General features: G+C 38.9%; 1 protein-coding gene across 1 annotated transcript; it reads left to right on the top strand.

The window, feature by feature from the left end:
- Positions 1 to 12,952: 12,952 nt before the first annotated feature.
- LOC147508077 (uncharacterized) lies at positions 12,953 to 13,748 on the top strand. Its single transcript, XM_086596799.1, has 3 exons — positions 12,953 to 13,126; positions 13,260 to 13,335; positions 13,486 to 13,748. The coding sequence occupies exons 1-3, from the start codon at positions 12,953 to 12,955 to the stop codon at positions 13,746 to 13,748; spliced, it is 513 nt and encodes a 170-aa protein (XP_086452925.1).
- The last annotated feature ends 1,909 nt before the right edge of the window (positions 13,749 to 15,657 follow it).

Genomic DNA, 15,657 nt, shown 5'->3' with positions numbered 1-15,657 from the left:
TTTAGAACCAACCAAATAAGGTCGAAACCTATCTAGAGCATAAACGACAGCTAAGAATTCTTTTTCCGTAGTTGTATAATTCTTTTGAGCATCGTTTAAAGTTTTACTAGCATAATAAATAACGGTGGACTTATTATCTAGTTTCTGTCCCAAGACAGCACCAACAGCATAGTCACTAGCATCACACATGAGTTCGAAAGGTTTAGACCAATCGGGAGGTTGTATAATGGGCACATATGTTAAAGAGGCTTTTAAAGTTTCAAAAGCCTGTTTGCAATTATAATTGAAATAAAAAATGGCATCCTTTAAAAGTAGATTAGTTAAAGGCCTAGCTATTTTTGAAAAATCTTTGATAAAACGCCTATAAAAACCTGCATGGCCTAGAAAGGCTCTAATATCACGGACAATCCGTGGTATAGGTAGAGAGGCTATCTTATCTAATTTGGCCTTATCTTCTTCGATGCCATCGCTAGATACATTGTGACCTAGCACTATTCCCTTTTTCACCATGAAATGACATTTTTCCCAATTTAAAATCAGGCTCTTCTCTTCACATCGTGTCAAAACCTTTGATAGGTTAGACAGGCAGTTAATGAAAGAGTCTCCATAGATAGAAAAATCATCCATGAAAACTTTCATGAAGCGCTCTACCATGTCACTAAATATATGAAGCATACACCGCTGGAAGGTACCAGGATCATTACAAAGGCCAAAAGACATTCGTTTATAGGCATACGTTACAAAGGGACATGTGAAGGTAGTCTTCTCTTGGTTATCAATATCAATAATAATCTGAAAATAGCCAGAGTAGCCATCTAGAAAACAATAAAAAGCATGACCAGCTAAACGTTCGAGCATCTGATCTATAAAAAGTAAAGGAAAGTGATCCTTTCGTGTCATGGCATTTAAACGTCTGTAATCAATACAGATAATCCATTTCATAGGACCTTGCATGAAAACATATTCACCCTTAGCATTAAGTACCATGGTAATCCCCAATTTCTTAGGAACTACATGAATGGGACTTATCCATTCACTATTAGAGATTGGGTATATGATACCCGCATCGAGTAATCGTAAGACTTCTTCCCTGACCACCTCTTTCATGGTAGGGTTCAAGTGACGCTGAGGTTCATGAGAAGTCTTTGTGTTATCCTCCAAATGGATACGATGAGTGCAAACATTAGGGTCAATTCCCTTAATGTCGGCTAAGGATCAGCCAATCGCAGAACGATGTTCCGTAATTACCCTGATCAACCGTGCCTCTTCATCCACAGATAACAGAGAAGATATAATTATCGGATGACTACCATCCAGATCAAGTTGAATATACTTTAACTCCGAAGGAAGAGGTTTAAGCACTGGGGTGGGAGGAATGTTGATAAAGGCTTCTGGAGGGTCCTCATCTTGAGTAGTGAAGACTTGTTTAGGTAGCAGGTTTTCAAACTCAGTAGATGGAGCAACATAAGGATCCAAGGTAGGTGTAGACTCGAAGAGGGCATTGACTTCCTCTACGTAGGAATCATCTTGAAAATCTGAACTTCCGAAAGAAAGGAATTTATGCATCTTGTTTTCTGGGAACGTGTTATTAAAATAATCTTGAGCTAAGGTCTCGATCATGCTAACCTCTCCATCGATAGTCGTATCAGGTAACTGTTGTGTCATTTTAAAAACATTTACCTCAACAGAAAGATGTCCAAAAGATAAAGACATCGAACCATCGTGACAGTTTATGAGCGCGTTGGCAATAGCCAAGAAGGGACGCCCTAAAATGATAGGAACAGAGTCGTTAGCAACTTCTGTGTCGAGGATAACGAAGTCGGCTAGGTAATAAAAATTTTGAACTTTAACTAGCACGTTTTCAACCACACCCTTAGGATACTTAATAGAACGATCCGTTAATTGCAACGTCATTTTCATTGGTTGCATATCTTGTAGACCGATTTGTTTATATAAATAATAAGGGAGTAAGTTAACACTTGCCCCTAGGTTTAATGGAGCAGTTGTCGTGTGATTATCCCCCAAGGTGCATTGTACAGTAGGACAACCAGGGTCCTTGTACTTAACGATTCCATTATTTTCATATAGAGTTGGGAACTGTTCAGTTAAAAAGGCGTCTTTAGGAATATTTGTCTTACGCCTAGTAGTGCACAGCTCTTTGAGAAACTTAGCATGGTGAGATAACTTTTTAATCACTTCGAGAAAAGGTAGGTTTATTGCTAGATTTTTAAAAACTTTTCTAATCTCATCGAAATTTGTATCCTTGTTCAACATCGCTAATCTCTGGGAAAACGGTGGTTTCTCTCTATATTTAGCATATGGATCAACAAGATGTTTAACCTTGGCCTTTTATTTCTTTGGTTGTGGTTTAACTGGTACCTCTACAGGGGTAAGATCTTTAGTTTCTAGTTCGGTATCTAGTAAAATATAAGGTGTAGGGACTACTGGTGGGGTAACTACAGGCATAGTTACTGGGCTATCAACCACTCTACCAGAACGGAGAGTGGTGATGGCATTTAGCTCACCTATATTTCCATTTTCATTACTAGTATTACGTTTACCTCAAAGATTGTGTTTGTTGTTTTAGGATTACGTATCGCTTGACCTGGAAACACACCTTTGGGTTGGGTTTTATCTTGGTTTATTTGTTATATGCCTTGATTAATAGATTGTAAAATTTGTTGGTTAGATTGAGTCATGGATTGGAAAAGTTGTTGGGTAACCTGTATGAAGGCGTCGAGACGATCCGGTTGTGGATTTGTAGTTGTTACAGGTGGTGTGACAGGAACTATCTCACGATGATTATTAACAGGTAGGTTGTGATAGTTCTAATTAACTAGAACGATACCCCTATTAGTATTATAATTATTATTGTTGTAATTATTATAATTGCCTTGTCCTTGTGCTTGTCTAGGTGGAGCTTGATGATAATTGTTGGCTGGCCTAACATTTTGATTATTAAACCCTGGAGGTGTGACTTGTTGATTATTTCTCTAACTGAAGTTGGGATTTTGTCTCCAAGGAGCGTTAGAAATGGGATAGCTATTTATGGAGCAAGCGTTATCTTGCTGTGATGGTTGTTGTTCATAGGCGAGAGGATAATAGGAGTCGGGATGCTCAGGACTCAAACAGAAATTACATGGGTTAGAGTTGACATTCATGACAGGGGGGTAGGCTTTTGTTGAACAAAAATAGCTTCTACCTTTTTAGTGAGAGATTCGATTAAACTTTTAAGTTCAGGATCAGGTTTCATCTCAAACATACCGGCAGCCTTAACTGTTGAATAAGAACTAGCTGAGCGGGGGATATCGTCATTACTTCACCCCCCCCCCCCCCTAGTTATTATTACACTTTGTTTGATCTTCTAGAAATTTATAAGCCTCTGAGGCTTCTTTACTGAGGAAACTACCCCCATTCATTATATCAAGGACTTCTTTATGGTGGTGTAGAGGTCCCTTGAAAAAGGCACGAACTAACGTGTCTTTCGCAAGGTTATGGTGTGGACACTCTATAAGAAGGTCAGTGAAACGATTCCAAGCCTCTGAAAAGGATTCATGAGGATTCTGTCAAAAAAAATGAATCTTGGAAAGCATTCCATCTGTCTTCAATGGTGGGTAAAAATATTCCGTAAATTGTTGAACAAGTTTGGCCCATGAGTGCACAGAATTAGGCGTTTGGGCAGTTAACCAAGACGCCACCTTATCGGCTAGCGTGAAAGGAAACACCCTCAGTTTAATTTGTTCAGCACCAACCGTAGGATGATGGAATGTGGTAAGGACTTGTTCAATCCTACGCATGTGCTGATAAGGTTTTTCATGGTCTAACCCATGAAAAACGAGTAACAAATTAAATATATTCGAGGGAATTCGGAAATCCCCCACTAGGTCTGCAAGAACGATGCAAGATTTAGGGCTATCGCTCAAGGCTTGTAAAAGTCAGAGAGAGGAGTCTCTCTTTCTTCAGCCATTATATCAGGTGGAGTGTGTGGTATATTAGCTAGAGGTGTAGTGAGTGGTATACTAGATAGGCGTGTTTGTTGACTTTGACGTTTGATTACGTTAGGCATTTTTCTTCGACCAGACCTTAATCTCTTGCAAGGCTAAGTCCAAATTTAAAGAAACACGACAACAGTCAAAACAATCCTGATATGCTAGTATAAATCCTCTTATAGGAGATGCGGGGAGTGGAAGAAAGAAGTACTTGAATGCCTCCTTGCTACGCTTATGAATAGCGTCTACGCGCGCTCAGTGTAATTAACAAGTTAGAAACACTGAATAACTTGAATAAATGGAAGTTTGAACTAACCTATGAAAATCTGGCTGTTTAGAAGAAGGCACGGGGTGTGCTCTTTTTTAGCCTTGGGAGGGCACAGGGTGCGCTCTGATTTTCCCTTGCAAGGGCGCAGGGTGCGCTCCGGCCTTGGCAGAGTTACAGTGTTTTGGGCGCGGGGTGCGCTCCAAATTTGCTTACCAAGGGCGCAGGGTACGCTCCGGCCTTGGCAGAGTTACAGTGTTTTGGGCACAGGGTGCACTCCAAATTTGCCTACCAAGGGCGCAGGGTGCGCTCCGGCCTTGACAAAGTTACAGTGATTTGGGCACTGGGTGCGCTCCAAATATGCCTACCAAGGGCGCAGGTGCGTTCAGTGTATTCCTGCAAAAAAAAATCAGTTCTGAAGCAAACAACCACAGTCAGTATCAAACAAGGGTAGATGGGTTTACTAGGACTTTGGGAAGACTAACAATACTAATGAAAACAATTCTAAACCGAACTAAGATGGCAGCGACACCATTTGATAAAAGTAAAATGATATAGTTTTACCTACGCATAAACGATTAAACTCTAAACGCAAGTAAAAGTAAAACTATACTCGTGTGAAGGGATTTATCGAAGTTTTCTACTCTCGATTCTATAACAATATAGTGGGAATAGAAGATTTGTTCCACTCCTAGTTCTTTAGAATTTGCGTTTTCTAAGATTATCAATCTATCCAAAGTTAATGAGAGTTTTATGAAATTATACTATGATGCAAATTATACTAACGAGATACGATAATTTAACTACAAAATGCTAAATTGAATCTATGATAAGGAATTAGGGGGGATTGATTCCACCTTAACTCAACTTAATCAATTAACAAAGAAATGTCACAATCCAACTCGAAATGCTTTCGCATAACAAATTGGTAATTCTAATCCCTAGTTGTTCATGACAATCTCTACCAACTAACATCTAGCATGTGAAACAACCAAACACATTCTCATAGTGAACTAATTGCTTTTTAAAATTGAATAGATTATCACGACTATTTCTAAGCTAACAACAATCAAGTTTTCATCAAGGCTTTTTTAACCCCTCTAATGGAGGTTTAGCATAGAATCATTACACTATCATTTCTATATGAATTTAAGCAAGACATGGTATAAAGATTCTAACTTTGCTTATTTTAATTCAAATGGAAATCTAATCATGCAAGAATTAATTGAAACTAGTAATGACGAATAACTAAATCTATGAATTGAAACTAAATAATTAATGGAAAATGAAACTAGATTATCAAGAACTAACTAACTTTATTGATCTAATAAAGAAATAACAACTGATTCAATAACTAAATTAAAACAAGGTAAAATAAAAACTAATTAATAAACTAATTAATGGATTCTCAAAACTAGATCTAAACTCTTTTCCAATGGCTACTTGCTACCTAAAACTAATTATCCTTTTTTAGAGTTAAGTCTTGTGTGTTGAAATGGAGGATACCAGATCCACATTTTTGTGCATGGGCTGAGGAGCCATGTTTTGGGCCGGAAAATCGAGCCCAAAACCCGATTTCTTTAGTCCACCAAGGCTTTCTCAGTTGGATTTGACTTTAACAGACTTTTCATTCACTTTTGCTCCTCTGGTTGGGTTAAGGCTTAGACCATTGGAAAGCTCTTTCCGAGCTGGTCGTTTTAACATAAGGTAGGCCCAATTCCGAGGTTTGAGTCTAAAGATACGGTATTCAGAAGTTCTGCTAACTTTTGTGCGTTGTTTCTGCCCGCATTGACTTTGATTTTTCAGCTTTGAACGGGCTTTACAAAGGCGTTTTCTTCTTGAATCTTGGCCTTTAATCACATAACTTCTTAGCAACCAACCTTTGCTCCTTTATCTCGCCAAAGTGACACATTTCTGCACATAATTGACTTCAATGCTTGAAATACATAAAAACACGTAATCAACATTAACTCTTATTTATTACTCGCATAATTAGTCTAAAAGTATTATTGTTAAGGGGTTAAAACTATAGTTTTTGGTTGTTATCAGTGGGCAGGCTCCTCGGATGTAGAAGTTCGCTGCCTCTTGGAGGGAGGCTGATCAACAGGAGTGGGAACTCCGATGGGGGGAACTTCACTCACCACATCTACATCAGAGTCACTATCAAACAAGTTTTACTTATGGACATCCATGTTCACAGAAGGGGAGAGAGGAGAAGTATATTGATCGTCCCAGGAAGAGATGGAGCGGTATGATGGGACATGTTTTGGTGTGGAAGAGCGGGGTGGATCAGGAGACTCAAGAGGTGCGGGGGAGTGGGAGGAAGTTTGGAGAGGCTGATGGGGTGAAGTATGTGGATGAGGCCTAGGCCTTGGAGGTGGAGATGCTTAGGGATTTCACTCATTAGGAGGCGGAGGATGGAAAAAAGGACCGGATAGACCGCTGATGTGTTGTGGATCGAGGATGGGCAGCAATGGAGTCGCGGTAGTGGGATGGATACCTAGCCAGTCCGGTTGGGCAGCACCCAGGTTGCGAAGTCGTTGAAAAACAGGGGAAGTGATGTGGGCGTAGATTTGGGATTTGGAGTCCGGACGCCAACCTGCAAGCAAGAGAGACTGTGGATTAGTGGATAACTTGAATAGTGCTATAGGAAAGGTGGAAAGATCTAAGATACTCACCACTTGTGATGAAGGTGAGATAGTTAAGCGTTAAGTCAGAAGGAAGGTCGGCAGATAGAAAGTTGCCCGATACATATAGCGGGTAGTGATGCCACACCTTGTCGGAAGTGGTGACACGGAAGAGGAATGTTTGCTTCATAGGACGAACACAGAAAGACTGGTACTCGATGCCTACATCTTTAGTACTCTTTTTGATGTAATATTGATAGAAGATAGCACGGCTACTTATCTTGGGTTCACCGGTTTTATTGTATAAGTTCGCGGCATATATAATCCGCCTAAAATTACTGATGCCTTGGCAAAGGGGGATGTTAAAATGGTTACACACTTCGACATCTAAGTGAGTGAGGGGAAGCCGTAGACCGACAACAATTTGGCCTATGGTAACAACAAGATACCCCGGTCAGTAGGGAACCAAGTGAGGGTAGTGGGTCACGGAGGACACGTGCTCCAATTCTATGTTGGATGGGATCCCATAGGCAGCCCTAATAGCACCCAAAATAGGTCTACGATATCTAGATGGAGGGGGTAATAGAGTGCCCTGGCGGCCAGAGGTAGAAGGGGCCACAGCAGGATCAAGAGGGGGTAGGGACGCTCCCTCGGTAGAACGAGAAGAGGATGAGGCGCCAGAGCTGGGGCCAGACATCGAGAAAGAGATGAATGAAGTCTAGGTGTGAAACAAGTTCAAATAAAAGTGGGAACTAAAGAAAGACAAGGTTAGAGAACTTACCAAGGGAGCGAGTAACCTGAAAAGAATGCCCGGAAGATGAGGAAGTCAGCAAGAGGAAGGAGAGCGTACCCACAAGCTGGAAGTTGGCCAGAGGAAAAAAAGAAGGCAGAGCAGCAGATGAACAAGAGAGATGTGTAGAAGGAAAAGTGGGAGAGGAAGGAGAAGGAGAAGAGGTTATATAGAGGAGGGGTAAAAGGGTACTTTCGAAGGGTTGGGAAAATTGAAGAGACAAGGGGTAAAAGGGTAATTGTGGAGAATTGGGGAAAACGAAGCTACGAGATAGGGAGCGAGCCTAAGGGAGATGCGTGTCAGTGAAAGGTACGAAAAATGGCCACAAACGCGCGTGATGATTACAACCAACATCACACACAACCCAATGAGTGGATATTAAATTGCACAGAGAACGAGGCGATGAGGACCGCAGAATCGAGAAGGGACATTTGTGGTGGCTCAATCAGGGAAAAGATGTCAGGTCAGCAGTACACGGAGTGGGACGCAGCATAACAAGGTAAGCCGGGGAGTATGTGATCATGTCTGCAAAACCCTAAATCGCGGACGTGGCACTGGTATGACTTTAAGAGGGACCGATGGATGAAGGGAGAGAAGAACGGTCTGGATGAGGGCATTTCCACAGAGGAGAGAAGACCAAGTCAGCGGGACAAGGAATGGGAGGCACCTTAAGATGCTAACTGGGGGAGTAGGAGAATAGAACTGCGGAATCCTAGATTGCGGACGTGGCGTAGGTACAGCAATAAGGGGAGCCATCCGCTGAGCGGACAAATGGACGGTCCAGAAAGGAAGAGGAAAGGTATAAAAAGAAGAGGATGAGGACAGGAAAAGAGCAGGCCACACAGTGAGAAGAAAAAGAAAATGAGAGAAAAATAGAAAGAAGAAGAGAGAATAGTGAGTGTGTGTTGTTTACTTCGAGTTTCTATTGAATCTTATAGATTTTGGTTTTTAGGTACTTATAATTTTTTTTTTTTTTTTAGCATTGCTTTTATCTTATCCACCGTTTTAGAAGTAATTTTGCAATCTAAAAAAAAAAATGAGTTGGTTGAGAATGTTGCCAATATTGGTGTGGCTAGGATTAGATATTGTGGTAGGATGAAATTTCAATGAGTTAGGAAGTTTCTATTTTAAATTCAATCTAAAAGATATTAGGTTTGTTTTGGAATAATGAATCCAAATCGTTTCAATTTTAGTTTTTTGGAAATATTCAGTTTCCAAAAATTGCCTTAATAAATCGGGAAACTTGTAGAATTCGTTTTAGAAACTAAACCTCTTTAAATACTTGATTCATTCTACTTTACAAACCACACATCTCACTTGCATCTCTCACCTTGAACCTCCAACTTTTTTCTTTTATTTTTCACTTCATCCTGTTCAGAGTACACGGAGCGTGACCCGCGCCCTACCCACACCATTCCAGAGCGCCCACTGCGCTGAAAACACTGTAACTCGAGCAAGACCAGAGCGTGACCCGCGCCCTACCTAGGCCATTCCGGAGCGCACCCCCACACCTTGACCTTCGCAGCCCGATTTTCTAATTTTTTTTGTTAGGTTTTCTAGGGTTGTTTGCAGCTCTTCTAGAGAGTATTTATTGTGATGGCATCTCCTCATATCATCCCTGAGCAGTTTTTGAAGATTTGTTCCAAAGTGACACCTATGGTGCGTGGTTTCGCGAGGAAATCATACAAGCAGGCTGGGAACCGCTAATGGTTAGCGATCGTAGATGATAAATAGCGTGAAGCCTGGCAAATCATCATGGCATGGCAGGATGCGAAGGAACCTCACTTCTTTATAGAAGAGAAGGATCACGCTTAAACGGTGAAGGTAAGGTAAGTTTTTAGTTTCAGTTAATGTCTGCTTATGTCCCAAGCAATTTAATTCTTGTTATCGTCATAACGGGTGGAACTCATATAGAGTTGCATCTAATTTTCTTTATCTATATTAGTATGTTTTAACTTTGTTTTGTAGATACTCTAAATTTTCACGCGTTTCAATGGTAACTCCTATCCTCCTTAATTGTTTACTTTGAAGACAAAGCATGTTTTTGTTTGGAGTGGCATAGAAATACGTGTAAATTAAGGCACCTATTAGGATATAGATATATATAATATGCACTTGTTTTCTAGTAAAAAAAATGAAAAAAATTCAAAAATATAAATAAAAAGTTATGTTATACACTTAGGAATATTGGTATTGTTTTCTTTCTCTATACTTTTAATAATCTAGAACTCTCACGTTAGCTTTTGCATTAGAATGGGTTTTAGAAACTTAGGTTAATATGTACGTAATAATTTTTGCATCTTTCTATAAACATATTGCATGAGTATCTATGATTGTTTGGCAGTAAGTTTTTGAAATCTAGGATAGAGTACTTATTCTACAAATCTTGTGAGAATATAGCCTAAAGCCTTATATGAGTGAAATATTTGAGAAATGACACAAGGGAAAAGTAAATTCCGAATAGAGAAATCACACGTCTACTTGCTTGATCACTATATCATATCCTAACCGAGAATTTAGGCCCTCTTTGGATCAATATAGCCAGAAATTCAAACCTTATGAAATTATTTTCCACTAGTCACCTCTCTGAGGCTTTCTTTAGCCTTTCATAAACCACAATTCCTTTACCCTTTTACAAAAACAAAACAAAATAAAAATCAACCTGCCCATTTTAGAATGAGTCTAAGAATAGAATGAGTGAAGAAAAGAGAAGAGAAAAACCTGTGTAAACAAAAATTATTTAGTTGCTTTAGAAAAGAAAAATAAAATAATTTTCCATCCAAAGAAAAGAAAATAAAAGAAAAATAAAAAATAGAAATACAATGAAAACTCCAAAAATAGAATAAAAGGAGTCAAAAAGTCAAAATAAAAAGGCTAAGGATGGAAACAAAGTGTAGAAGCAAAAAGAACAAGATTTTCTCTAGTTACGTAATATGAAGACCCTATTAGCTCAGACTTGTCCTTTTCGAATATCTATTTCCTTCATTCTTAAACCATCACCTAATCCCAGCAACACCTAATAAAGACCTCTAGCTCAATTAGGAATAAGTTAGTGTGATAGTAAGTGGCAGATGTGTTTGATTAACTTCGGCTTCCTTGTGTGTTAATGAGATTGTAAGGTAAAGTGTGCCCATTGCACACTGGAGTAGCGAAACTTGAGCGGAAAAATCAGAGTGATTTTGGTCTTGACATTTGTGTGAGGACCTACTTAAGGACGCTATTCCAAAGTTTCAAAAACGGACCTGTTACTACATTTCATAGTATTACTCATTGTATATATATTTATTCGTAGAAGATTGATTATTATGCATATATTAGCTTAGGTTTTGACTTGATTATTCTGTATTCATTGCTAGTGAGATGTATAGATAACTGAGACACAAATAAGGAAACAATAGTTTTATTTCTTAGTCGTTGTAGTATAGATGAAGTTTGTGAGTACCTTTACTGGAAAACTCTCACGATGCTATAACTCGTCCACTAGGGAATTCCTAGTGGTTTAAGGCCTTGTTGCATAGGGTCAATGCAATCGCACTCGGCGGAACGAGATTAGTTAGAACTCCATTTTTGGTCACTTATTCTAATTTCTCATATTTGTTTGAGGACAAGCAAAATGCTGTTTGGGAGTGGTTTGATAAGAGCCCAAAACTGTAGTTTTAACCCCTTTAACAATATCGCTTTTGACCAATTAAGTGATTAATAAGTAAGAGTTAGTACTGTTATCGTGTTCTTATGTATTTCAGGCATTGGAGTCGAATATGTGCAAAAATGTGCCCCTTTTACGAGATAAAGGAGCAAGGGTTGGTTGCTAAGAAGTTCTATGATAAAGGGCCAAGATTCAAGGAGAAAAAACCTTTTTAAAGGCCGGTCAAAGCTAAAAAGTCAAAGTCAACGCGGGCAGAAACAGTACAGAAAAGTTAGCAGAACTTCCGAAAGCCGTATCTTTGGATTTAGACCTCGGAATTGGGTGTACCTTATGTCAAAACGACCGGCTTGGAAAGATCTTTCCAATGGTATAAGCCTTTATCCAATCATAAGAGCAAAAGAAAAAGTGGATGAAAAGGCTGTTGAAGTCAAATCTAGCTGAAAAGCCCTTTGTGGACTGAAGTACTGAGGTTTTGGGCTCGATTTTCTGGCCCAAAACAGGCTCCTCAGCCCATGCACAATTTTGTGGATCTGGTCTCCTCCATATAACAAAAAAAAAGACTTAGCTCTTAAAGTAGAGCTAGAGCTAGATCAGAGAAATTAGTTTTGAACTTAGTTTTTTACTTAGCAATTCATTTTCTAGTTAGTTTTGAATTAGTGAATGATCCAAATGCTTAGTTTTAATTCATTAAATTAGTTTATATAGATTAATCTAGTTAGTTGTCAATTCTATTAGTTGTTAGAACAAGTTTTGAATCTTAGAAGAAAATAATTAGTTTATATTTCAATCTTTAATTTCGAATTCAATTTTGCATTCATAGATTTAGTTGTTTTACATTGATAATTAGTATTCATAATTTTAGTTCTAGATTAGTTTTAATTTCAGTTGTAATCCATTTTGAATCTTAGACTATTGTTAAATTAGATTAAGAAAGTTAATTAGTTATTCTATAATGACTTGTTTTGATTATTCTTGATTTAGAAATGATAGTTTGATGAATCAAAGCTAAACCTCCATTAGAAGGGTTTGAGGAAGCTTTGATGAAAACTTGATTGTGTAGTGTAGAAATAGTTGTAAGATTCTATTCCACTCTAGAAGATAGTTGATTCGCCATGAGAATGGGTTGAACTTCCTCACATGCTAGTTATTAATTGGTAGAGATTGCCATGAATAATTAGGGATTAGAACGACCAATTTATTGTGAGAATGTAAAGAATTAGATTACAACAATCTATGCTAGTTTATTAAGTCGAATTCAAGGTGGAATCAAATTCTCCTAATTCTTTATATAGATTCAAACCTTAGTATTTAATTGTCATTTTATTTATTAGAACATCAAATTCGTATTTCAATCGTATTAGTATAATTGGGTTTGCATTACCCTCATTGACTTTGATAGACGGATTATCGTAGTTAACATTAATTCTAAAGAACTAGGAGTGGAACGAATTCTCTACTCCACTTAGTGCAATAGCATCGAGAGTGTAGAATTTTGATATATAAAATAGGAAATAAGCTTTAGTTTTACTTACGTTGTCGTAATAGTATTCGTGGGTAAAACTAACGTTTTCCCTTTTATCAGTCCCCAGTAGAAAGTACATTTATCGTGATCGAATCGAGACTCACAATAGGATTATGAGGGATTACTTCGTGCAAACCCCAAAGTATCCCCTTGATGTCTTCCATAGGAGGTTTAGGATGCAACGCCATCTCTTCCTCCGTATCTTAAAAGTCGTCTCTGACCATGACAAGTACTTCACATACAAGGTTGATGGTATTGGAAAGCCATATTTGACGGGTATGCAAAAGGTGGTTGCTTGCATTCGTTTGCTTTCATATGGTTGTGGTGAGGATGCGTGGGATGAATACGTTCAAATCGCAAAGAGCACCTTTTTCGAAAGCGTGAGGCATTTTTTGTGATGTCGTGTTGGCGGTCTTCAAGGAAGAATATTTGAGGGCTCCCAATGAAGAAGACATTCAATGTCTACTTGCACAAGGTGAAAATCGTGGCTTCCCAGGTATGCTTGGATGTTTGGATTGTATGCATTGGTAATGGGAAATGTGTCCTACTGCATGGAAAGGTATATATGTAGGACATAAGAAGAAACCTACAATCATTTTGGAAGTCGTTGCTGATCAAGACTTGTGGATTTGGCTCGCTTTTTTAGGTATGGCGGGTTCAAACAACGACGTCAACGTGCTTCAACGTTCTCACCTCTTTGACAATCTGATGCGTGGTGATGCTCCTCGTTGCAATTACACTGTGAATGGTCGCACATACAAAATGGGTTACTATCTAGCCAATTGGATTTATCCTAAATGGGCTACACTTGTACAAACAATCTCTCACCCAATAACTCAAATAGAAGGATTCTTTGCTAAGATGCAAGAAGGGTGTCGCAAAGCATACATTTGGTGTCCTACAAGATAGGTGGGGGATAATCAAGAGGCCGGCGCAAATGTGGAGTAGGGATGACATTAATCGGTGTATAATTTTATATAATATGATTGTTGAGGATGAACGAGAGATTAATATTGAAGATTGGCAAATTGACATGGATTGGGAGCCACCAGTCGCATTGTATGTTGCCGGGAATCGGAATGAAGAAATTGCAAGAAGACTCAACACACTTCCTCACATTCAAAGCAGAGAAACTAATGTTCAACTAAGAGTTGACCTCATCAATCACCTTTGGCAATTTCGTGCAGATCAAGAAATATAGTATGAGTATTATCTATGTTTGTAGTTTGAGTATTTCTATGTTTGTAGTTTGAGTATTATCTATGTTTGACTTTATGTTGTTTCAAGACAATTCAAATTAAAATTGAAATTATAATATTGGAAATGAACTAACAACAACAATGGAAATGAAATAACTAAAACAACATTGAAATTAATTTAAGTAGTAGAAGCACTACCCCCACTAGAAGCACCACCACCATTAGAAAGCACCACTTGGAGTTCCAAACGTTCCACTCTCTCTCCTTTTGTGAATTATCTCCATTTTCATCGTCTTGAAGTATTCAACAACTTCCGGCTCAAGAGTGGAAGTATCTTGTGCTAATATTTTGTTGTCTTCTTTCCACTTCTTGAGCTCCATCATCTTCACCCTATCGGCGGCGGCATTCGTCATTTGTGCCAAATACTTCTCCATCATCTTGTAATTCTCTCCTCTTTTCTTCAACCTTTCTTTCTCACCCCTTGTTCCCGATGTTCATTTTTTCTTGGTTCCACTTCTACTTCCACCTCCACCTCCACCATCATTTCCATCCCCAACTTGTGTAGGAAATGGATCAATTGGAATGCCACCAAGAGTTGCCGACGGCGTTGTGGGTGTTGAAGGCACGACTTCGTCATCTACATCGAGAATGACGTTGGTTCGTCTCCTTGATATAGTTGTGGACCGGCTCTCCAATTCTTTATTCCATTTTGGGCTATCCTTGAGGAGGACCCAATAATGCTCAAATTGAAAGTGTGTGTTATGAGCCAACATATATGTTGTTTTTGCCTCGGCCAACCGATCTTGGATCATTGTGCCACTTCTTGTGGTCCTCTCCAAAGTGGAGATAATTCCAACCCACCGGTTGCAAGCTCGTTGGATGTGTCCAAATCGAGTTGACACCAAGTCCTTGCTTCTCTTGTTGTTTTCGCCAACTCTCTCTCTCAAAATTTCTCTAATATTTTCTCTCAATAGTGTGTGACTCGTTGCCCCACACGAACAATTGGATCTTCATTAACATATATCCACGCTTTGCAAAGAGCCTCGTCTTCTTTAATTGAAAAATTGGCGGACCTTATAGATTTCTTTCCTTTTGATGTGGTTGCATGTTCATTTGGATCTATTGTTGTACTTGGAGTAGTGATTATTGTAGTTGGAGTAGATAGAAATTTTATGAGAATTGGGAGCAAATGGTGAGAGAGTTGTGTGAAGTAGTTGCTATAAATTTGCTGTTTCAGAAAAAATAGCCATTTCTAGCCGTTGGGATGTCTGAACCATACAGACGGCATAGAGTCTGCCGTCCGTTACAACTTAACATACAGACGGTAGAGTTTCAGCCGTCCGTCTCCCGAACTTAACAACTGCTAAAAATATCTGTTGGATTAGTTTTTTGTGTTTGGCCAACCAAATTTGGTTGGGCCTGCTAAAAGGCCTATGTGACACCTTTTAGCAACCCATTATGGCAGCCCTCCATTAGACTTGCTCTTAGAATACACTTCACCAACAAATAAATGCGTCATTCCATATGTTTCCCATATTTTTTCTTATAGGCGTACGTGTATTATTTAAACTATTCAAGCCATTGGATTTGACAGTTACTAATGGCGTGACTGGTGTGTG

This window comes from Coptis chinensis, chromosome 3, assembly GCF_015680905.1.
Source record: "Coptis chinensis isolate HL-2020 chromosome 3, ASM1568090v1, whole genome shotgun sequence".
In the NCBI taxonomy this organism is placed as follows: domain Eukaryota; kingdom Viridiplantae; phylum Streptophyta; class Magnoliopsida; order Ranunculales; family Ranunculaceae; genus Coptis; species Coptis chinensis.
The sequence above is the reverse complement of the archived record's forward strand: the minus strand, read 5'-3'. Positions and strand labels throughout refer to the sequence as shown.